Source organism: Saccopteryx bilineata, chromosome 7, assembly GCF_036850765.1.
Source record: "Saccopteryx bilineata isolate mSacBil1 chromosome 7, mSacBil1_pri_phased_curated, whole genome shotgun sequence".
Lineage (NCBI taxonomy): Eukaryota > Metazoa > Chordata > Mammalia > Chiroptera > Emballonuridae > Saccopteryx > Saccopteryx bilineata.
In genome coordinates, this window is record NC_089496.1 from 82,752,214 (window position 1) to 82,776,977 (window position 24,764).

A 24,764-nucleotide genomic window follows, 5' to 3' on the forward strand; every position below is an offset into this window, starting at 1 on the left:
TGCTCTGCCCATCCTGGGCGTCGCCATGTTGCGACCAGAGCCACTCTAGCGCCTGAGGCAGAGGCCACAGAGCCATCCCCAGCGCCCGGGCCATCTTTGCTCCAATGGAGCCTCGGCTGCGGGAGGGGAAGAGAGAGACAGAGAGGAAAGCGCGGGGGAGGGGTGGAGAAGCAAATGTGCGCTTCTCCCGTGTGCCCTGGCCGGGAATTGAACCCAGGTCCTCCACACGCTAGGCCGACGCTCTACCGCTGAGCCAACCGGCCAGGGCCTTTTTTTTTTTTTTTTTTTTTTGAGAGATGGACAAGTAGGGACAGGCAGACAGACAGGGAGAGAAATGAGAAACATCAACTCATAGTTGCAGCACTTTCCTTAATTGTTCTTTGTTCATTGATTGCTTTCTCCTATGTGCCTTGACCAGGGCATTGCAGCCGAGCTAATGACCCCTTGCTCAACCCAGCAACCTGAGGCTTCATGTCGGCAACCTTTGGGCTCAAGCCAGCGACCATGGGGTCATGTCTCTGATCCCACGCTCAAACTGGCAACACCACACTCAAGCCAGCGACCTCAGGGTTTCGAACCTGGGTCTTCAGCATCCCAGGACTATGCTCTATCCACTGTACCATAACCTGGTCAGGCAGGTTTTGGAACAACCTTAAAATAAACACTTCAGTTGCTCTGTTAAAACTAAACTGGAGGGCCACAGGCGAAAGCAGGGAGACCAGGTAGAAAATGACTGTAATGATCCAAGCATTGCTTGGAGCAGGGGTCCCCAAACTACGGCCCGCGGGCCGCATGCGGCCCCCTGAGGCCATTTATCCAGCCCCCACGCACTTCCAGAAGGGGTACCTCTTTCATTGGTGGTCAGTGAGAGGAGCATAGTTCCCATTGAAATACTGGTCAGTTTGTTGATTTAAATTTACTCGTTCTTTATTTTAAACATTGTATTTGTTCCCGTTTTGTTTTTTTACTTTAAAATAAGATATGTGCAATGTGCACAGGGATTTGTTCATATTTTTTTTATAGTCCGGCCCTCCAACAGTCTGAGGGACAGTGAACTGGCCCCCTGTGTAAAGAGTTTGGGGACCCTTGGCTTGGAGTATGGTGGTAGAGTGGTTGGGTTCCAAGTGTGTTTAGAAGGTACAGATAATGAATTTGTTGGACAAGAAGAAGGGCACGCGAGAAAGTAGTGCCTGTGACTCAGGGCCCAGTACTGAGGCTATCAGAACTCTAGAAAACAGCCCTTCTCCCAGGACTGTGTGAGACCTAAGCCCCCTCTGGGGGATTCCATTGAGTCACCCCAAAGAGGTGGCAGTGCAAACTGGTGCTTTGAGTTGAAAGAGGCAGAGAAAGACAGAACCCGGGGAGAGAGTGGAGGTTTGGAGTTTCCTCTTATGGGACCCATGACCCAAGTGCACCCCACCCCAAATAGTGAGGAGGTAGGTGATCCTAGCCATGGGGCCCATGGGAAGCTGGATGCTTAGTGTCACGGCCCTGACATACTTGGGTTGGGAGAAAAAGGCTGCGCTTCTGCCCACCATAGCAAGAGAAGAGTCAAAGCCAGATTTAATTTGATTTAGACAAACCAAGTGTGGTATCATTTCCTGTACCCTTGTCTTGTGGAGCAAATCAAGACCCATTATACTTATTTTATAATGTTTTGCTTTTGCTTTTAAAGACATATACATTATTTTTGTAATCAGAACAAATAAAACCATATAGAAAGAACGGTGAAATGGTCAACAATAATTCAAAAAGGGCCAAGTTAAGTTTGTTGAGAAAGGAATATAGTAACAAGTACTGTCTTCAAGGAGTGGGGTGGAAGCCAGATGGCAGGCGGTTAATGAAAAAGGAGCGTATGAGAAAGGGAGGGAGTGAACGAAAGGCTCCTTTGGGAAGCTTGGCAAAGGAAGGGAACAATGAACTGTAAGAACAAACGATGCCACGTGATTCTGAATAAAGTTTATTAAATAATATGTACAGCAAATGTCATAATTCAACACCTCTTTTATCAAATCAATCCACTGCAATAAAGAAAAATGAACAGAAAACCCTGTGTCTGCATAGTACATGCTCCTGGTGTGTAATTTAAATGGCAACACTTTAAATTAATTGGTTATATAGAATGTCAGTTATTTTTCTTTCAGAACACTATATAACCCTTTTGTGTAGTAACCTATTCTAGCAATAGGACTTAGTACTACTACAGATAAATAGAAATGCCAAAAAAAAAAAATAATAATCCAACCAACCAAACGAAAATACCAATCAAAAAAAACCAAAAACAAACAAAAAACAAACTGCAACTGAGATCACAGTTACCTTCTCTCCCAGGAATAATGATTATTTATTCAAAATTTTAACACTTTACAATGGCTATATTTGTGCTAAAAATCTGCAGGTGAGTTATTTGGAATTCCTTCATTTAAATAAAAATGCAAAAAACTTCATGACTCCCTCATTTTTAAAATTATTTTTCTATACAAAGTAGGTACATGGGCTATACAAAGTTAAATATACATATTTACAGTCCCACTTAAGCATATGATTGATTTGTTTTTAACTGATCCCAAAGAGACTGCAAAGAGAAGTGGTTTGGGCTTGCCTTTACCCAGAAGCATGGCTAATATATCAAAACCGTTTGCAAGGCATGCCGACAGTTACTTGCACTTGCTATTAATAAACCTGTATAAACATCTCAGCATAAAAATAGGTATTTTATATTATTAAATGTCTGAAGACAAAAGAGCCATTGGAAACCTATGTTCCTTGTTTTGTCACACATAGGAAGCTGAAGTTTGATGCAAATTTTAACATGATTTTATTAAAGACGGGCAAGTTGGTGAGGCATATCTGGGTTTCTGGAGATATACAAATGTGTGAGGCTGGCATCCATATGCAAGTGTGGCTTTACAAATTGGTCTTATTTTCTAGCTGTATTTAAAGAGGTGTTCAAAATTATTTACTTATTCAAGAAGCACCCCTCAAAAAACTATTAGATAAGATTATAAGCTTAATGGTTTGCATCTAAGAAAGACCGGGAAATGCATTAGTCAATATAAGGATTACATTTCAAAATGGGTGAAACGCTGCTGTGCAAACGCACGTGCATGTTTGCTGTGTTCCCTCAGGCAAACAGTGCCCGTAAGCAATTCTACCCAGGAAGCTCCTCCACCCCACCCCCACCATTAGTTCCACAATCTTTTCCCTTGTGATTAAGGCTCTGCTCTGTCCTAGTTAAAAACAAATGTCTCTGGGAAGAGATAACACAGTTCTATATCAGTCACTCACACTTTAGTGCGAAGTTAGTGAGCAAGATTTGAAAAGAGGACAGGAAGAGAAGTGAGTGTCCTGTGGCTGTCAGATGGGACGTGGGCAGCTGACGGGATTCTAAGGTGGGTAGTGGAGACAGAAGCTGTGGCAGAGATATTGAACACAAACTTTGCCTTCTTATAGACTCCAGACTTTGGGACAACGGGCCTTAGCTATTGATATATGCAGAAAGCCAGGGTTCCTATACACCTTGTCACTTAGAACTGCTATTCCTATTTTTGACCTTGGATGTGTATTTGTGGAGAGGGTGAGAGTCTAAAGATTCTGGAAACAGTTCCAAGAATTTTCAGCCTAAAGTACCCCCGGGTAAAGGTTCTTCTAACATCCCAGTTGTTTAAAAGTGAGCTAATGGAGACAGAAAAATGACAATGCTTTCTAGGATCCCTCCAGGAAAAACTAATCTCTTCCTCTCTCTCACCCTTCTTAGCACTTGTCACAGTCTCTCTTGATTGTGTGTGTGTGTGTGTGTGTGTGTGTGTCTCCTCAATCACCTGAGTTCCCAGCAGGCAGGGAACGGGCCATTTCTATCTTTCATTCTCCAAGGGGTGTAACAGAGAGGCTGATCAACATCTTCAAAGTGGACAGAGTTGTGACTGCACACCCCAGGTGTGGCAGGGGCCTCCCCTTTGGGTCGGGCCTCCCCCTTGGGTCGGGCCTCCTGGGGGCGGCAGAACCGTTTCTCACACCTTGGCTCATTGCATCTGAACCCCTGACTGGGCTGCGTGAGGATTCACAACCCTGGGTGACTAATTCTGGGTGGGCCTTGAACTCCTATGGGGAGTGAAAATGGAGACATGGCAAGCCTCTTCCAAGGCTGGGAGCATGCCTTGCTGATGGTGGCCCCAGCATCTAGTGAACATCGGTGTACGTGACATGAATCACTAAACACCACCATCCTTGGTTCTCTCTGAGAACAGGCCTGTTGGCCCCAAACTGTCCGGGCCAAAGACAATTCAGGAAAGAAAGGTTTTGCAGAGGCGTTCTGGCAAATGAAACTGCGCTGCCCTGAAAGTGAGCGTCTGTGAAAGCCAGGGAGATGGGAAAGGAGAGCATTGCACCTGACCGTGAGCTACTGGGCCTCTTGACTTCAATCACATACAGACTTAGCTATGTGCCTGGCCACCGGCCCAGGGGCAAGCCCGTGTGCTCTTCTGTCTGAACACCAGGGGCGTCCATGGCAATGCCGCACACAGGCTGGGTGCTCAGGGTGCCCAAGTTTTGCCTTCACTTCCCACAAACCTCAGCAGGTCTGGTGAAGGTCTCCATCTTGGGGGGTTTGGGGGCCTTGGCAGCCTAGACTGACCCCCAGCAGCACCGGGGGATCAGCGGGCTCAGGGTGGCGGGGTGGGGAGGGGTCTGTGTGTGTAGAGCCTCTGGGAACAGCTGGGAGCTGCCTGGCACTCTGGGGGCTAAACGCCGAGACCCCACTGAGCCGGAGCTGGTCACGGGGGCAGCAGCAGGAGGCATTTCTGGCCTAACTGCTCCTGGACTGTGCCACAGGTCAAATTACCTAAGACAGGGTGAGGTGGGGCTGGAGTGGCTCCAAGAAGCAGCTAAGTAAATACAGATTTGCCTCATTCCTTTCTGCTCAGCGCATGGCTCAGGCCTGCCTGGTGCACGGTAAGCTTAGGCAGGCTCTGGTTTTAAACAACACACTTCTCTGTCCTTCTCTTTTGCTTCTTACGTTATCCGCTGTATTACTTTTCCTACTGACTCAACTTTTAAATAAAGAGATCGGTTCATGAATTATGCTTCATCCTCCAATAAAAATCATCTCTGTGGTTTTCAATCTTCTTATAGATACAAAGGCTTTACATAGTTGCCTGGGAAAGTACCAAACTGCCTTGTCCTTCTTGAAGTACCTAGAAAAAAACAGACACATACACACAATGAGAAGAGTCGCTCACGTGAGTTCAAAGAGAGCCCTTGATAACAATCCCTCCGCTGGTAGCACAGTATATGGTTTCCAGAGCGCTTTTCCCCTTATTTTATCTCATTTAGGCTGTAAAATAATGCTGGGTGGTAAGCAAGACAGGCATATTTAATACTCCTGTTTTTTTACTTTAAAAATATCAAATGAGCTCCTTTCAGGGAGATTAAGTGACACTGCCGAGGTCCCATCGCTGAGTAAGCATCAGCTGCAGGCTTTGAGTCCACCCCCACCCCACCCCCACCCCAACCCACCCCCACCCCACCCCCACCCCAACCCACTGCTCTGTCCAGCCCTTCTCCACTTTGGAAGCGGGAGCACATCTACCCAACACAACAAGATACCGGGGATTTAGAATTTGTAAACTGTAGGATTTCTAACAATCCACTGGATATGACCACACATCAAAAGGAAATTCCTCTCATAAGCCTGCCTAAGCCCCAAATTGACTTCCTGTCTTTGCTACCAACCTTACTGGGGTTATGAGCCAAGAACATTAAGCTACTCGGGAGCAAAGCCCCTCCTGGGCTGCTCCAGATCCAGAACTACTGAATCCCTAATCCTGTCCCTGCCCCAGGAGTCCCTCTCTAGAGCTGGCGCATGCGCATATGTGCATGGTCGCGTGTTATGCTGTGTCATCACTACCCTCCCATTAGCAGACATCAGACCCCCACCTCCTTCCTCTCTGTCTCTCTCTTTCCCTCCCGCATCCAAGGCTCCATTGGAGCAAAGATGGCCCGGGCGCTGGGGATGGCTCCTTGGCCTCTGCCCCAGGCGCTAGAGTGGCTCTGGTTGTGGCAGAGCGACGCCCCGGAGGGGCAGAGCATTGCCCCCTGGTGGGCAGAGCATCGCCCCTGGTGGGCGTGCCGGGTGGATCCCGGTTGGGCGCATGCAGGAGTCTGTCTGACTGTCTCTTCCCGTTTCCAGCTTCAGAAAAATACAAAAAAAAAAAAAAAAAAAAAATGTGTCAAAGCTAAAAACATGCAAGACAACTATCTGAATCCCTACGGGGGTGGTCAGGGAGGGCGCTGAGATGGTGAGGCCCAGAGATGCGCTCAGATGGCTGGTCAGCACCTCTCCTCACGGACGAGAAGAATGAACCCTGCTGTGTTACTGTATTCTTGGTCTGAACAGTAGGTTAGTTCTCTGGAAGTGTTTGAGGAATTGAGGAATCTGAAATATTTCCTGTACCAGCTGCTGGCAATGCCCCATTAGAGAGCTGGTGTCCCTCACCAAACCCCAAGTTCTCGTAAAAAAATGCTAATGCTTCTGGAACATATACTCGAGCTGTACTCGAATATGACAGCCACACGTCTTCTGAGCAGTTGGCACGTGGCTATTCTGAATTGAGCTATGCTGTAACTGTCAATATGCATTGGATTTCTAAGACCTAGTACGAAAAGAGGAAGGTAAAATATCTCTTTTTTATACTGATTACATGTTCAAATGATAATATTTTGAATGCAATGGGCTTAACAAAATACATTAAAATTAATTTTTACTAGTTTCATGTTATTTTTTTCGACAGAGACAGAGAGAGAGACAGATAGGGACAGATAGACACACAGGAAGGGAGGGAGATGAGAAACATCAATTCTTCACTGCAGCACCTTAGTTGTTCATTGATTGCTTTCTCATATGTGCCTTGACCTGGGGGCTACAGCAGAACGAGTGACCTCTTGCTCAAGCCAGCGACCTTGGGCTTCAAGCCAGCAATGTTGGGCTCAAGCCAGCGACCATAGAGTTATGTCTATGATCCCACACTCAAGCCAGTGACCCCGCACTCAAGCCGATGAGCCTGTGTTCAAATCAGTGACCTCGTGGTTTCAAACCTGGGTTCTCCATGTCCCAGTCTGATGCTCTATCCACTGCACCACTGCCTAGTCAGGCTCATGTTACTTTTTCAATATAACTTCCAAGAAACTTTAAATTTTGTACATGGCTTGTATTATGTTTCTATTGGATTGTGTTGCACTAGAGCCCTGGTTGGCAAACTGCGGCTTGCAAGCTACATGTGGCTCTTTGGCCCCTTGAGTGTGGCTCTTCCACAAAATACCATGTGCGGGCACTACCTCGATAAGGAATGTACCTACCTATATAGTTTAAGTTTAAAAAATTTGGCTTTCAAAAGAAATTTCAATCGTTGTACTGTTGATATTTGACTCTGTTGACTAATGAGTTGGCTGACCACTGAACTAGAGTATTGCTGACTTCCCAAGTCTGGTTTCCTTCTGAACACAACTTAAGCTAGCAAGGGCTGCAGGCTTCTGGCGGCCTTGGGAAGATGGGACAGCTTTCTAAGAGGTGGAGGAGGCTTGGCTTCCCATTTATGCCAAGACTTTGCTGTTCTCATTACTCCAGCCCTGACATTGCTCTGTTTTAGCAAAGCTTCTCCAGAGAGATCAGGAAAGAGCTAGTCTTTGGAGAGAAGATAAAGGTAAAGACATTTGTATGAGGGAAAATTGAGGCAAAGAGTAAGTCAGTGGTTCCCAACATCCTACTCATACCTGAGCAGAAAGAACAGAGGCTTAGGGAGAGATGGGCCTGGGTTCAAATGCTGGCCCCACTATTTGCTACCTGCGTGACCTTGGGCTACCATATTTCCCTATGTATAAGAAACATACTTTTTTTTAGGGGGGGGAATTGGGGGTCTAAAAACTGGGTGTGTCTTATACAATAGTGGTAGATTTTATTTTACTTGCATTTCTTGCTTTTTCATGCTTGTTTTTGCACTCATTGTTGAAGACAATGATTTGTCATCAGACACAGATGAGGACAAGCTAATGGATGGGAGTTTTGACAGTGATGAGGAGTTGTATGAATTTTAGGATGAATAAAACTTGAGTTCAATAACTTTATGTAATTTTTTTTTTTAATTTTGGGCCCTAAAATTAAGGTACATCTTATACATGGGAGCATCTTACACGTGGGGAAATATGGTAGTTATTTGATCTCTTTGGGCCTCAGTTTTTGAATCTGTGAAATAAAGATAATTATTGGTTTATGGGCTATTTGTTGAAAGAACGTCAATAAGAAAGTATATCAACCAAGTGCCTGCCCTGTAATGTAATCTCAATAATGTTGATCTTTCCTCGTTTTATATGGGTGAATCCTTTGTTTTAATTAAGCAGGTAGCTCTGATTAAAGTTATTAGAAGCCTGGAGTAAAGAAGATCTTTAGAATGTCTACACCTATGCTTGAGTTTCACGGTAGAGACCTAGGCTCAGTCAAATTTTCTTGTGTTGCTTCATAAGTGTTTTAAAAAATAAAAGTTCCAAATGTAGAACAAATCGATTCACAATATAAACACAAACAGAACTTAATGAATCGGACAACTGCCCTCCCATGCATTTGATGTTGGTATATTTGGCCTTTTTTCCTAAGTTAGAGGAGGGGAGATAGAGAAACAAAGTTCTGCATGTGCCCCATTGGGGATCCACCCAGCAACCCCCATCTGGGGCTGATGCTTGAATCAACTGAGTTATCCTCAGCACCTGGGGCTGACACTGAAACCAATCTGAGCCACCGGCTATGGGAGGGGAAGAGGGAGAGAAGAGGGATGTGGAGTGGGAAGAGAAGTAGATGGTTGCTTCTGTTCTGTGCCCTGACCAGGAATTGAACCTGGGATGTTCATATACCTGGCCAGCGCTCTATCCACTAAGCCAGCTGGCCAGGGCCTTATTTGGCCTTTAGGTCCAAAATTACTGCCATCCAGGCTTGAGAGTAAACATATACTGGGTGGCATAGGATCTGAGAAGGCTCTTCCTTCCATACAAAGAATATTGCTTTTTGCATCATTCATCACTCCTAGTTGTTCCTTCAAAACATAACTAGTAAGAAAATCATGATGAGATCACTTACCAACAAACCATCCATCGTCGCATTTTTCCATGACATCAACAATATCTCCATCTCGGAGTTCCAACTCATCATCGTTCTGTGGTATATAGCTATATAATGCTTGGTAGCTAATTCTATAAATGATAAAAATGAATATCAAGTGACTGATAGGATTAAATAAGAAATTTTTAAAGCCATTTTAATTAAATCAACATTTAGGTAGTATTTTCTACTCATGAATGGAGATAAAGGTATTTTATCTCCACTGGCTATTTCTCTAATGACTTAGCATTGGGGGAGATCCGTTCAGCATATGATAAATTAAGACTGACAGGGCCCTGGCTAGGTAGCTCAGCTGCTTAGAGCATTGTCCCAAAATGCCAAGGTTGTGAGCTTGATGCCCAGTAAGGGTACATACAAGAATCAACCAATGGATGCATAAATGGGTAGAAAAATAAATTGATGTTTCTTTCTCTTCCTCTCCCTTCTCTTTCTCTCTCAATTAAAATTTTTTTAAATAAAAAGACCTAACAGTGATTGAAAACTTCTGACAAGCAAGTCATGATCAGTCCTTTTACTTAGTTTCCATACTTGGTTCCCACCACCAAGGATTTTGTCTAGATGCTCCCTTCTTTAAAGTTAACCAAGCCTTTTTCTCTCCCTCCCTCCTTCCTTCCTTTTTAAAAAACTTTCCATTGATTTGAGAGAGGGGAAGAGAAGAAGGAGGGGAAGAGAGAGGGGGAGAGAGAAGCAATGACTCATTGTTTCACTTAGTTGTTCCATTTAGTTTTGCACTCATTGATTGCTTCTCCTACAAGCCCTGACCAGGGCTTGAACCCGTGACCTCAATGTGCCAGGATGATGCTTTACCCACTCCGTCACCTGGACAGGGCCAAACAAGCCTTTTTTTTTAACATCGAAAAATTTATGTAGATTATTGAAAATAACCAGAGGTTAATTAGGTCTAGAGATAGACACTATATTCTGGTCATCTACATGGAGAGCCCAAGACAACTGTCATAATTATAAAATTGTCATATTTATATGACAACATATATTCCAATTGCCTCACTGTTTAGCAAAACTACCTTGAGTTTCTTAATACACCAACATACATTTTATTCACTGCTTTTAAATATGGATGTAATTTTTCTCAAACTCTTTAAAAAAATTGATTGATTTTGGAGATAGAGTGGGGGGAGGAAGAGAAAGAGAGAGAGACACTGATTTGTTAATCTACTTATTTTATGCATTCATTGGTTGACTCTTGTATGTGCCCTGACCAGGGATCAAACCTGGAACCTTAGCATATCAGATCGATGCTGCAACCAAATGAGCTACCTGGCTGGGGCCTCTAGAACTCCTGGAAGCTTTTCCCCCATCTCAGTGATTTGAGGGTTAAGATTTTTATCTACTTGGTACTGGCCTAAGCAATTTGGTGTGTGCGGTTCTTTTTGTTCTAACAGCAGCCACTGGACATGTGCCAAATCTGGTATCTGCTTTGGCAACAAGGAAAAGCTTTGTTTTCACTTATTCCTTTGACAAACACTTAAGAAGCATCCACTATGCACCAGTTTACAAATTTGTTTACGGGTTTTCTGTTTGTTTGTTTCTTATGAGCTCATTATTTTTTATTTTTTAATTTATTGTGTTTACATAGATTCTAGTGTCCCCCCGAATACATCCCCCCTCCCGTGTTTCTCTCAACATCCCCCTTGCCCCCCTCCCCCCCACACCCTCATCCCCATCCCTCCAGGATTTGCTGTCTTGTTCTCTATAACGCTGTGTTATGTCTGTATAATTTCACTACTCTTTCCCTTCTCTGATCCCATCCTCTCATCCCCTTTCCCTCTGTCCGCTTTCCCTCTGGTCCCTTTGATCCCGCCTCTGCCTCTATTCAGTTCCTCAGTTCACATTGTTCACTGGATTCCTCAAATGAGTGAGGTCATATGATATTTTTCTTTCTCTGCCTGGCTTATTTCACTTAACATAATAGTTTCCAGGTCCATCCATGTTGTCGCAAAAGGAAGATTTCCTTCTTTTTCATGGCCCCATAGTATTCCATTGTGTATATGTACCACTACTTTTTAATCCACTCGTCCACTGACAGACACTTGGGCTGTTTCCAGATCTTGGCTATTGTGAACAATGCTGCCATAAACATGAGGGTGCATTTCTTCTTTTGAATCAGTGATTTTGTGTTCCTGGGGTATATTCCTAAAAGTGGGATAGCTGGGTCAAAAGGCAGTTCCATTTTTAATTTTTTGAGGAATCTCCATACTGTTTTACACAGTGGCTGCACCAGTCTGCATTCCCACCAGCAGTGCAGAAGGGTTCCCTTTTCTCCACATCCTCGCCAGCACTTATTCTGTGTTATTGTTTACTCTTTTGAAACACAATAGTATCAGGCAAAACTTTGCAAATGAGTCAAACATCTACCATTTCCAGTAGAAGCCAGTGATTTCTACTGTATGGGCAAGACAGACTAGAAAGTAGAGTCAGTTCCAGAAACAAGAGGGTCATTCTCCTCTGTTAAAACCAAAGGGACAATTTAATTTTATATATTTATCCAAATGTATGGATGTTTTGGCTGATGGACCTGTCTGCCAAAGAAAGTTCTCTAAAGAAGAAATAGGAGAGGCAGGCCGATTGCCAGCTGGTAAATGAATACCTTTTGATGTTTCTGTATTCACCCGCTGTCTGCCATCCAACTTGGACTCTTTGGAATGCCTCAGACCCTCACTTCCACTTGGCTGCTTGCTAGGCTCAGCTCTGGAAGGTAACTCCCGATTTCCGATCCTGCGTCCTCACTCCCAGACTATGGAGACCAGCTAGAGGCAGTCCCGAAATCTGGCTGCTCGGGCCGCCCCGGCGGCTCTGGCTCGGTGTGGGCCTCGCGCTGCTGGGGACGCTGATCCATGCGTCTCCCCCAGCCTTCTGCCACTTTTGGCACAGAGGGCTCCTCATGCTTCCCCCCCTCCCTGAGATACAGCTTGCTGTGGGCAGCCCTTTAAACTTTCCTCCCTTTCAGGTGTAAGTCTATAACGCCCCCCCTCCTGCCTCTGTTCCCATCTGTGGGGAAAGGACCCTTCTGGCCATGTTGAAGTCCCTTCTCTGAGCTATTTCCTTAACTTCCATCTTCTCTCTTACATCTTTTGACTCTGTCAACCCCTTCTCCTCTGGTACAAATCTACTTAAGTCTCTGCACGCCAAAAATAAGTTACGATATATTTCCAGCACCGGAAGACATAAGTGCAATTTTTCTGCTACAGCTGTACTATTCCTCTGCTGGATTCCACGGCAAGTAGTACCTTCTGTTTGGACTATCACCTCCTTCCCAGCATCCTGAAATTTTTGGCTGGTATCACGGCCCTTTTACTTTCCATTAAATCGACTCAGCAGCCCTTTCTAAGGTAGTATTTGCCTCCACCTCTCTGACACTGCTGTCTCTGAGGTCACCGATGATTTTTTTCCATTTGCCACACAGAACACCTGGAGGACATTTCTCACTTCCCAGCCTCCTTGGCCCCTCTGAAGCAGGAGGCTCTGCTGACCGAACGTGCTTGGTCCGGCTGTGCAAGTGAATGCTCCTTGACCTTCTTCCCAGCCTCCTGCCGCTCCGCTCAGTCTCTTTTGCTGCTACTCCTCTGTTGCCCAAGGATCTACCCTCATTTCCCTTCTCTGTTTACCCTGAATCTCCCTGGGTAACCTATGTGTCCATGGTCACAAAGCACCTCTTCCCCATGTCCTAGCTCAGGCCTTCAATACTTCTTGCCTGGATTAATATCTCCTAACCCATACCATTGTCCGTCATCTCTGAAATCCACCTTCTACTCTGTTACCAAAGTTATCTCCCAAAACCAAAATACTAATTGCTCCTCACATCAAAAACCCTCTAGTGGTTCCTGAGTGTCTGCAGAATAGAATCCAAACCTATTCCAACTGCATTATGGATTCTGCCATCTGGTCCCAACCGACCTCTTGACCTCTGTCTCTGTTTCCTCCATGAACTGTATTCTGTGGCCATGTGTGCATTTCTGAAGTTGTCTAAACACTCTACTTTTGCACATGTGGTTTCCTCACCTGTGAAGACCCTTGTTCTAGACCTCAAATCCAATTTGTCTTTCAAAGATTATTCCAACCTCTTTCCCCTGTGAATGGAGTTTACTCATCTGTGCTTAGAAGAAAGGAGATAACCTAGCCTTTTTTTTTCTTTTTTTAAATGAATGGATCACCCTATTCACTCAGCTCCAGCCAGAATGAACCATTCCTTCCTCTGTATTCCCACAACTAGGAGTGAGACCAGTCGGCACGACGCTCGGTCACCCTTGGACAGCAGTTCATTCTTTACCTGTCTCTCTCTCCCAGAAGTTCATGACCTCCTTTATTTCTCTGCCACCTGTTTTAACATCGGCTGATGGGAAACACGGAATTCTTAGAAAGGCTGGGAGTGATTCATTCATCCCCCCCCCCCAGCTGGTCAGTGACCCACTTTCTAAGCCCAACAGCCAACTACAATGTGAGAATTGAAGTTTGCCAAGTGTACTTACAAATCTTGTGAGGCTTGACTCCTGTCTGGGGTGACTCTTCGCTGCTGGGCTTGAGGTTGCTGAGAAATGATTAAAGATGGTTTATTGTCAGAAGGGGGTACCTTGTGATGAAAGTCAAGGGGAGGAGAGACAGTGCTGCAGTAATGAACAGACTTTTCGGCAATGTTTATGATCTCATTGCAAACTGCTTCCTGTGAGGTGGCCCCGAGATATCCAGAAACCCCCGTAAAACAGTCAACATGGGGACAAAAAAAAAAAAAGAAAGAGAGGAAGAGATGTAACATTCCAGACGAAGTACAAAAGTCCAAGGAAACAACAGAGTTGAAGATCCAGGTTAAAAAAATAGATATTCCAGTAGTGGAGTGCAGGAGGGATCCAGGTGTAAGCATGGAAAAACAGGTAAGATACAGAATTTGGAATTTAGTATGAATATTAAAAAAAAAAAGGTAGCAGCATAAAAGCTTGTAATTAGTAACTGTTACAAACATAATAATTTCAGGATAGAAATGCAAGTCTGTATCCCCAATCATGCACTAATACATTCGTTTATCCCCACATGTAGGCAGAGTAGAAACATCATCTCTAATTTCCTCTGCTTTTTTGAGAGGGAAAGGGGTGGCCTAACATCTCTCTCTACCGCAGTAGCCACATAATTCCGGCAAATAATGGCTCTGTGACTTAACCAGGCATTACTTCAATCTAGACTCTAGAAGTCAGTAAGGATTCCCTTTAGAAAAGCTACAGTCTTATTCAACAGGCATCTTACCACATAGCTCTTTTCAGATTCTGTGAGATCAGGTCCTGCTCTCAATGAATGATGAGAAGGCTGTGATCACCAAGCAAATTATAAGGGAGACATTTTAGCAGATGTCACATTTGAAAGAATTCAAAATAAAAGCGTGAGCAAATACATGTACCACACCATCACACTCGATGACAATGGATACTCGGCGGCCTACGGCCACCAAGTTTCCATGACAACACGGTGGGTGCACAGAATATGCAATGTACAGAGTTAGAAGCAAGCATCCAGGCAATGAAATGGGAAGTTGGAAATACAGCTGCGGTGAGGTGAGAATGAACAACAACACAGGGTCCCCAGATGGGCAGGAAAGAGACGCAGAAGGCTGTCGTAAGGAAGAGTTACGTCCCTCTGTAACCACACACATTGGTCCCCTCACTCTCAGCTGACAAGCATCTACGGATGGGCTGCTGGACCAAAAGCCAGTTTCAGGAAACTGGGAGCCTCCTCTGGCAAAGCAGGCTCATAAAACTACCAGGTATGCCATATTCAGGCACTCATCAAAACTGAAAAAGGGAGTAATGCTTTTGAAAAGCTCCTTGGTAATATGAAAGTATCACCCAAGACTGTTCCCCTGGAAAAATCTGCATATCACACACTCTGGATACGCATGAGAGGAGCTCACATATCTCAGAGAGTGAAGCATTGCTTCCAGAAATAAGAGTGTCCTGCCTGACCAGATGGTGGTACAGTACATAGAGTCAACCTGGGATGCTCAGGACCCAGGTTCGAAACCCACTGGCTTGAATAAGGGGTTACAGGCCTGGCTGGAGCCCCTTGGTCAAGGCACATATGAGAAGCAATCAATGAACAACTAAAGTGCTGCAACTATGAGTTGATGCTTCTCATCTCTCTCCCTTCCTATCTGTCTCTTACTAAAAAAAAAAAAAAAAAAAAAAAAAAAGAGTGTCTTAATGCAGTTGTACAAATAAAACCATCACTCACCAGCTCAGGATCACTCATCACTCATGAGTCCAGGTACCACATGATGACCTGGAAACAGGTGTGACCATGGCCAACCACCCATCTTTTAAGTGGGTCACCCGAAGTAGAGGCCAGGCCTTCACTGGAGGGGTGTTTGAAATCATTTCCCTCAAAAAGGATTCAATTCCAAGTTCTAGGAAGTCTCCCTAAATAAATATTTGGAAACCATCCTTGGAGAAATCCTCCAGGCAGCCCACAATCATAGCCTCAGAAACCCCAAGGCCGTCTAGAAGGGCACTCAGATCTTTTGTGTATAACTTGCTTGTTTCACAGAGAGGTACCAAGAGGGGAAGGGCCACCCTTGAGTCGCACAGTGAGTTACTGATGACATACACTTGTCTCCTGAGCTCATCTGTCCTACTGAACCTTCCCTTTCATCCTTGGACCATTCCCCACATTATCAAGTGTGCTCACTGATATTACCTTCCCGGAGTCCCACAGAAACCCTGGAGTCAGGCAGGACAGGGTTTACCAACCCATTTTCCTTTTAGAAGCCTGAAAGCTGATGCTCGGAGGCGTTTTCCGCATTCCCCAGTGTCACAGCTAGGGAGAGGTCCAGCTGCTGGGCTCCTCTGCCCACGCTACCACCCAGCCTCTCCTGCTCATCCCCACTGTGAACAACCTTGCCCTTTAGAACGCACACCCTGCAGGGCCCACATCCATCCCAGACCCCACTTCAATGCTCTTGTGCTTTTGGGAAACCTCTTCAAGTTCTCCAAACCCCGTTCAAAATGCAATCACTTAAACCAGTCCTCCTGGACTCTCTGGCAGGAGTGAAGGAAGAGATAGAACAGGAAGAGGCCATCTCAAGCTCCTTCTACAATGTCTCAGATCTGCGGGCTTCTGGCAGGTGACCAGGAGCTGACACTGTGTAGCCCCATTCACCACCCACCCAGCCTCTGGATCACGGCTTCTGTACAACAAAGGGAAGTAATGACATCTCCAAGCACCCACTCGGTGGGCTTTCACGTGGCAAAAGAATGAACCTTATTGTGGGGACTCTGAGTAGGTGATACCTCCAGGCAGATCTTGACTTGACAGACAAGAAACTTTCTAAAAATCAGAGCTGTCCAACCAGAGAAGGGATTGCCTCAAGAGGAGGTGGGCTGCCTGCCCCGCAGCTGCGCTATGTATGATGTTTCCCCTGGGATCCTGTTCAAATGCAGGGTCCTGTCCGACACATCTAGGGTGTGCCCTGAGACTGTGCGCTCCCCGCTGGCGAGGTTCATGCTGCTGGCCCACAGCCCAGCGGAGCGAGGCCGAGAGAACGTTATTATCGGAGAGTGAGGTTCTTTGCGCCGTGGCTATTATGGGTCATACCTCATGAAAATAAAAGTTCTCATACAAATGAAAATATTTTCAAACTCTAGTTTGTGGCCTAATGACCTCAGGTCAAAAGAACATGGGCCCTAGCTGGGTAGCTCAGTTGGTTAGAGCGTTGTCCTGACATGCTGAGGCTGTGGGTTCAAGCCCCGGTGGTTGGGGCACATACAAGAGTCAGTCAGTGAATACATAGGTAAGTGGAACAACAAGACGATGCTTCTCTCTCTCCCTCTCTTCAAAATTCAATGAGAAATGACAAAACAAAAAAAGGAGAATGTCGCCTGACCAGGCAGTTGCGCAGTGGATAGAGTGTTGGACCGGGACCAGAGAACCCAGGTTCGAGACCCCGAGGTCACCAGCTTGACTGCAGGCTCATCTGGTTGGAGCAAGACTTGCCAGCTTGAGCCCAAGGTCACTAGCTCAAGAAAGGGGTTACTTGGTCTGCTGTAACACCCTGGTCAAGGCACATATGAGAAAGTAATCAATGAACAACTAAGACACCGCAACAAAGAATTGATGCTTCTCATCTCTCTCCCTTCCTGTCTGTCTGTCCCTATCTGTCCCTCTCTCTGACTCTCTCTGTCTCTGTCACACACACACACACACACAAAAGGGAGACTGTGGACAATCTCTTGACATAATCTCTACAGCCTATAGAAGCCTCCTAGCATCTTTCAATCAACTTAACGCTAAAGTGGTGGCTGGAATCGATCATTTAGTAAATATTTGGCACATAAGAGACTTGGTGAATCAGATACAGAAAGGAGGACTGATATTTTACTATCCTTTTCTTTTGTAAAGCACTTTAAAAAAAGGCAGCCTTTCAAAGCATGTATAGGTCCATTTCCTCATTTGACTGTTATGCACCTGCTGACTTGGGGAGGGCAGAAGATGAATTTTAAGATTCAGGAAAACTTGCACAAGGTGGCAAAACCACTAGATGCCGACCCCCTCAGTGTCTGATCACCATATGCCACCTCCTCGAGTCATGACAGGATAGCTGGTATCACTATAGCAACACCCAGCTTCTGCCTCTTCTGAGGGGTAACAGCTCTTCTTGATTACTTCTCCATTATGTAGAGTGTGTAGCATGCATTAATGATATTGCCCAATCATTAACTCAAGGGTTGCCAGTACTGGAAGGGACACTGATGGCCCAGCCTTCTTTGGTCTCAGGCCCTATCCAAATCAGAGGGTAATCATCATAACCTTTACATTTGGATGAACTTAACATCTGGACAAACAACTCATTTGCTAGAGGCAGGAAGACTTGGTCCCTTACTTAACACTGTGAAGAAATGAAGAAAGAAGGCAAAATAGGCCCTGGCCAGTTGGCTCAGTGGTACAACGTCAGCCCAGCGAGTGGAAGTTCTGGGTTTGAATCCTGGCCAGAACACACAGGAGACGCACCTATCTGCTTCTCTACCCTTCCCCCCTCTCCTTTCTCTCTCTCTCTTCCCCTCCAGCAGCCAAGGCTCCATTGGAGCAAAGTTGGCCCAGGTACTGACAAAGGCTCCATGGCTTCTGCCTCAGGCGCTAGAAGAGCTCCAGCTGCAACGGAGCAATGCTCCAGATGGGGAGAACATTGCCCCCTGGTGGGCATGCCAGGTGGATCCCGGTCGGGTGCATGCGGGGGTCTGTCTGACTGCCTCCTCGCTTCTCACTTCAGAAAAATACAAAAAAAAAAAAAAAAAAAGACAAAATAAACATTTATCCTATTAGCTAAGATTCAATTTCTCCCTCTTGGAAATGTTTTTCTTAGACTTAAATCAAACATATTATATAACTGAAATATAAACAAGTTTTTTGGGGGGTCTGACATGGAGGAACCCTCAGTGGAGATGGATACCACCATTAACATCCATCACAGGGGACCATGCTCTGCTTCAAAGGTTCCTTACCCTCAGATATCTTTCCCCTGTAGGCATAAACGTTTTTTTCCCCTGGCCCCACTTTCTAACTGTGTATAGCAGGAGTCCCCAAACTACGGCCCACGGGTCACATGCGGCCCCCGGAGGCCATTTATCCGGCCCCCGCCACACTTCTGGAAGGGGCACCTCTTTCATTGGTGGTCAGTGAGAGGAGCATAGTTCCCATTGAAATACTGGTCAGTTTGTTGATTTAAATTTACTTGTTCTTTTTATTTTAAATATTGTATTTGTTCCTGTTTTGTTTTTTTACTTTAAAATAAGATATGTGCAGTGTGCATAGGAATTTGTTCATAGTTTTTTTTAATAGTCCGGCCCTCCAACGGTCTGAGGGACAGTGAACTGGCACCCTGTGTAAAAAGTTTGAAGACCCCTGGTGTATAGCTTTATACATCTCTTCCCTTCCTCTGAACCGTTACTATCAGAATGGTCTCCAGGCCACATTACCTATGAAACACTTTAGCTGTGGCTAGGCTGAAGTGTGCTGTAAGTATAAGAACATACATTGAATTTCAAAAATGTAGTACAAAACAAAAAATATAAACTATCTCAGAAATTCTTATATTGATTATATGTTAAAATAATACTACTTTAATATAATGAGTTAAAGCAGATACATCAAAATTAATTTCACCTGTTCCATTTTACTACCAGAAAATTTTACATTACACAAGTAGCTCACATTATGTTCCTACCAGACAGCGTTGCTCTGATCTCTGGTCCTCAGTGCCTGCCCTTATTTAAGCCTAAAAGTAGATATAAGTTCTCACCAGGACCTCATCCAGGGTTAAGAATAAAGGGGGTATTATCTCATGCTAAGTACATGCTGGACTGCTGGAGAGGCAGCGCAGTTTTCCACATGTTTAGAAGAACAGCAATTGGCCCATCGCACACACAAGCACACACACTGCATCCCCCCTCCCCCAACAACAGTTTAACAGGTGATGGTCGCTAATCCAGAAACGACTTTTCCTCTATATTTGTAGACGTCCACGCAGGTGGCCTCTCTTGGCCTGGACCACTCGTTTTGTTTCTCCTGAGTGAGCAATCCTGCATCCTTGCTCTGTTGCCCTCCCTTCAGTTCACAGAAACCCCTTGGAAATCTGACCCTAGCTTCCCTGGGGCTGTTAATCCCTTTGGATCCACAAAACAACTGGTGCTACTGTGGAGTTACTAAGCACCGTCTTCCAGATCTGTGAGTGTGCCAAAGCCCTGAAGCCCGAAATAACTGTCCACGGGCTGAAGAGCAGCAGGAAGTCCTGGAGATGTGGACAGGATAGAGGCACTCAACCTCAACATGTCCCTGAACCTCCTAGAAATTACTATCTGCCCTCCTAACTTGCCCGAGTCCCTCAGAGACATCTTCTACTCACCTCAGGCCCCATATTGTCCCATCTCCCTAGACCCCACCCCCGTTTTCTGGTAACTTACACTGGCCTCCCCAGGGGACACTGGACTGGGGGGAGGGGGGAAATACTGGCAAAATGCTTAACTTCTTTGGACTTCAAGTTCTTAATAAAATAAGAGGATTGGGCCCTGGCTGGGTGGCTCAGTAGATAGAGTGCCATCCCAGCATACCGAGGTCAAGAGTTTGATCGCTGGTCAGGGCATATATAATGGAAAACCAGTGCATGTACAACTAAATGGACCGACTAAGTGGAACAATGAAAAAATTAAAATAAGAACTGGGAAAGATTTACATTGATTATTTGGTTCTTATGTTCCGTGACTGGCGTATGAGCACTGTGTGAATTGAGAACTGAGCCTGGGCAGGGTTGACCTAGCTGAAGGGAGACAGCACCCCGCTCCTCACCCACTGAAGACTGGGCACAGGGCTTCTGACAGTGGCCTCCAGAGGTAGATGGGAGGTGAGTTGCCCCAGATGGTGACAGAAGACTTGCAGCTCCTCAAACACCATGGGCCAACTCTGCCAGAGGAGTAGGAAGACATAAATGGTTCGGGCTCCTGGGCTTTGGCTCTTGGAAACCTCTACCTCTACTCGACCCTCCAGTCTGACTCCACTGAGTTCTCTGGAGTTTATGGAGAAGAAGATCCCAGCTTCAACATAAAACCAATGACAGCAGATTAGTTTAAGTGCTTACCACCTAGACTTAATCTCCATGCAGATTACTGCACAGATCACGCATTAGCTTTGTTGTAATTAAACCTGATTACAACACAAATGCTCAGCCTCCTTGTCAGTCTGGATGATGAACTCCTGTTTCTTTCCTAAAACAAGCGGAGGAGTAATGACAAATGTGTACTCAAGTGTGAAGAAACAGAAAGATTTCCAGGATGGTAGCTTTGTGCTCAGGGTGGAAGAGAATGAGGAGAAACAAGACAGGCACAGGGCAAAGCATGCGTTTTCTAATTCGGCACTAGTGTAACCCAGAGTAAAAGGGTTCTCCAGGGTCTGCCTTCTTCTCTTTCTTCCCCCATCCTCCTCTCTTAGGAGGAACAGGGTAAGGAAGCTACAGCACACTACTTGTATTTCTTTTCCCTGTCATATTAGTATCACACAGCCAAAACTTGAGTTCTACCTGCATGCTTGGTGCTAGGTGCTTTCACCTCCAGGATAGCTCATTCCATCCTCATGGTAACTCAATACAGTGGTCAACAGAAACCTCATCTTACAAAACTAAGACCCAGTATGTCTGAGTCGGGAATCTGAAGAGCCAGGATTTGAACCCTGGTCTCCCTGACTACTAGTCCTGTGTACTCCACTACACCCCATCTCTGGTGTTAGGGTGTCTACTATCTACCATTTCTCCTCTTTTTAGGGGTGGACACTTCAACTTTGGGTCTTAGTTCCCTAGATTAGATGTTAAGATGCTGATTATTTTTGTAAGAACTGCAGCCAATGTCTCTCCCCATCTGGTAAATTGTTAAATACTCTGGTGTTTACTTAGAGATATCCCTTCTGAGTAAGCCAAGGAGTGTTTCCCATTCTTAGCTGAGTATCTTAAATTAATTTTAAAAATTTAAAAATGAGCCCTGGCTCAGCGGTAGAGCGTCGGCCTAGCGTGCAGAGGACCCGGGTTCGATTCCCGGCCAGGGCACACAGGAGAAGCGCCCATTTGCTTCTCCACCCCTCCGCCGCACTTTCCTCTCTGTCTCTCTCTTCCCCTCCCGCAGCTGAGGCTCCATTGGAGCAAAGATGGCCCGGGCGCTGGGGATGGCTCCTTGGCCTCTGCCCCAGGCGCTAGAGTGGCTCTGGTCGCAATATGGTGACGCCCAGGATGGGCAGAGCATCGCCCCCTGGTGGGCAGAGCGTCGCCCCTGGTGGGCGTACCGGGTGGATCCCGGTCGGGCGCATGCGGGAGTCTGTCTGACTGTCTCTCCCTGTTTCCAGCTTCAGAAAAATGAAAAAAAAAAAAAAAAATTAAAAAATGTATTGATTTCAGCAAGAGAGGAAGGGAGGGAGGAAGAGAGGGAGAGAAAAAGAGAGACAGGATTATTGAGCTGTTCCTGTATGTGGCCTGACTGGGGATCAAACCAGCAACCTCTGTACTTTGGGATGATGCTCTAACCCACTGAGCTATCTGGTCAGGACTTAAATTAACATTTTTAATTTCCTTTTGGTTCTTGCAAGGTTCATCACATGCTGTCTCTTCTAGTTCTGTTTCCATGCTGAAAGCAGGCCTGTGCTTTTCTTCTTATCTTTCTGGAACAAACCTAGTCTCCCTGTGGTGAGAGATGTCCCCTCTAAGTCACCGAAGCACATCTTTCTGTTCTCTGTGGAGTAGCTTTCCTCCTTGTCCTCTCCCTAAGGCCGGACGGTGGTTTGTTCCTGTATTTCTCAGACAGATACTTTAAGGACACATAGCTTTCCTGAATATTTTTATTTTAAACTTCGTGCCCTCAGAGTTTATTGTTTGACTGGCTTCCTCCCCTTTAGGAACCAAACTGACATCACAAAAGTGTTGTCACTGTCCTCAGACCTCAGCTTTCTCATCACATCATAAAAGTCAAGTAGACTGGGATCTCACCCGGGGACCCATGGAGTTCTCGGATGGACTCAAGTGTGACTCTCTTAAAACCTGATGCAAACTGTGGATGCTGGCCTGGAGTCCCCGGCTAACCTGAGATTCTCAGAGGTCCCAGGGTCCAGAGAAGTTACGAGTCACTGAAGTAGATGATCTTTAAAGCTTCTTTTTAATTTAGAAATTCTATGGGGCTCTCTCACAAATTGTAGAGACTCAAAAACCGAGGTTAGCTGCCAGTCAGCAAACAGTGCTTCTATCTTAGGGAAACTCAGTAAACATTTGATGGTGCTAATGAAGGTTTCCAAGATGATCTTCCCCTTCGTTCTCCTGATTGATTGCTCTAAACTTTCTTGGCCAAAATTATGTCCCTCAAAATCCAAGAACTTGGTTGATGATTCTTAACTCTTGGGCATTTTATAGGTTATGTTTTTGTCCAATTAGTTAATCTGTCCCTCAAATAATAAAGACAAAAACCTTCACATTTCAATTGAGAAGGTACACAGGACTATAATAAATGCCAGACTTCACCTTTGTTCCTTTTTCCCCTTTCAATTGAAATTCACACAGAAACTTTAGCTAATTGAGAATACCACAGACAGAAAGAACTTTAGTTTTCTTGTCTGAATGTTTTGTTTATGGACTGGGATGCTGCCAGAGAAGGGATGTGACTCATCCGAAGACCTACGACGGGCCAATGGCAGAGCCAGAGCTAGAACAGGCATCCTGTCAACACAGTGCTCTTCCCGCTCAGCCCGATTTCCCCCAGACACCCCCCCACTTGACTCACCCCCTTCTGCTGTTCAGAGAAAATACACCTAAAAACAGGAGTGATGGACCAATATGTTACCAGCTTGGGAGGCTACAAGGGACTGGAAAAGCCCAATCCTTCACGAGGAAGTGTTCACACAGCTGCAGAGAGCTGGGGGTGCCAGGCAGGCCAGACAGATGCCGAAGGGGAAGGAAAGCAGCAAAGCAGGGACTTAGCACAACAAGGGAAGTCTGACAGCCGGTCACAGGGTCACGTGACTGTGAGGAAGATGACTAGGCACCTTTTCAGGAGGCGCTGATGAGCATCTACCGTGGCGCCCACGAGCCTCTACGTGCTGTGCTCCAGCCTCTTCTCCACACTGCCCCCTCTGTCCACTGCAGACACCCTAAGCTCAGCCCAACCAGGAGCTCACCATTCCCCACAACCCTCTCTTACATTCGCACTGCTGGGCTCTGGGTGGGCTAACCGCTTGCTTTGACTGCCACCCTCTTGCTGTTTGCCTATCATAAAACTCCCTGTTTTGAAGCCCCAGGTCGAACATCACTTTTCTTAGGAAGTCTTTCCAGATGGCCCCTCCCCCTCCTGTTGTTTCTCTTTGCTCCCTACTTTGAACTTCTAGAGTGAGCTGTTTGTTACTCTCCTTCTCTGTCTGCATTATAATTATTTGTGAACATGTCATTTCCCCAGTGAGGATCACACAATCCTTTATTTGGGGTTATTTTTAGTATTTCCTTTCACTCAACAAATATTCATGGAGTGCCTTCAATACATCAGGTGTCCTGGTCTCCCACTTCAGGGCACTAATACTCTGTGACACAGACAAGCAGAGGGGCGACTGCCAGAGCTGCAGACGTGCCCCCACAGGTCAGGTGTGGAGAGCTGTGGAAGCACAGTCAGAGCACTCATTCCAGTCCGGCAGGGGCGGGAGGCTGCTGTTAAGGAAAGGCTTCCTGGAAGAAATACCAGCTCAGTGCAGAAGTGTGGGACGGGTGGCCGTTCTCCAGGCAAACAGCATGAGTGGCTTTGGAATATGAGATTGGCTTGCTGTCTAAACAGCCCGATCACACAGTGCCTCTGAGCCTGTGAAGAAGACTTTCCCCAGAGCGACAGGAAGAAGCCATGATGAAGTTCACCGCCCCCCCCCCCCCTTACAGCACTCAGCACAGTGCCTGGAACAGCCTTGATGCCCGAATGGAAGAGTACATGATCATAACGTTTCAGAATGTCTGCTATTCCAAGGCTTCCAGGTAAAATTCCCTCTTTCCTGTCAGATACTCATCCCAGCTTCCCCACAACCATGACAAACTGACTTCTTGGTTCAG

The 24,764-nt window shown here is 45.8% G+C and overlaps 1 protein-coding gene across 50 annotated transcripts in view; it reads right to left on the bottom strand.

The window, feature by feature from the left end:
- Positions 1-1,944: 1,944 nt before the first annotated feature.
- Positions 1,945-24,764, bottom strand: part of SORBS1 (sorbin and SH3 domain containing 1) — a 263,566-nt gene continuing 240,746 nt past the window's right edge. For 23 of the 50 annotated variants that reach the window (XM_066239014.1, XM_066239028.1, XM_066239012.1 and 20 more), the window contains 4 exons: positions 14,417-14,476; positions 13,651-13,841; positions 9,122-9,234; positions 1,945-5,192 (listed from right to left, as the gene is read on the bottom strand). In XM_066239014.1, the coding sequence (XP_066095111.1) occupies positions 5,125-5,192; positions 9,122-9,234; positions 13,651-13,841; positions 14,417-14,476 (432 nt within the window). In that variant the 3' untranslated portion in view covers positions 1,945-5,124. The remainder of the gene's footprint in view (positions 5,193-9,121; positions 9,235-13,650; positions 13,842-14,416; positions 14,477-24,764) is intronic. The other 27 variants (XM_066239033.1, XM_066239024.1, XM_066239027.1 and 24 more) reach the window with 2 other exon arrangements.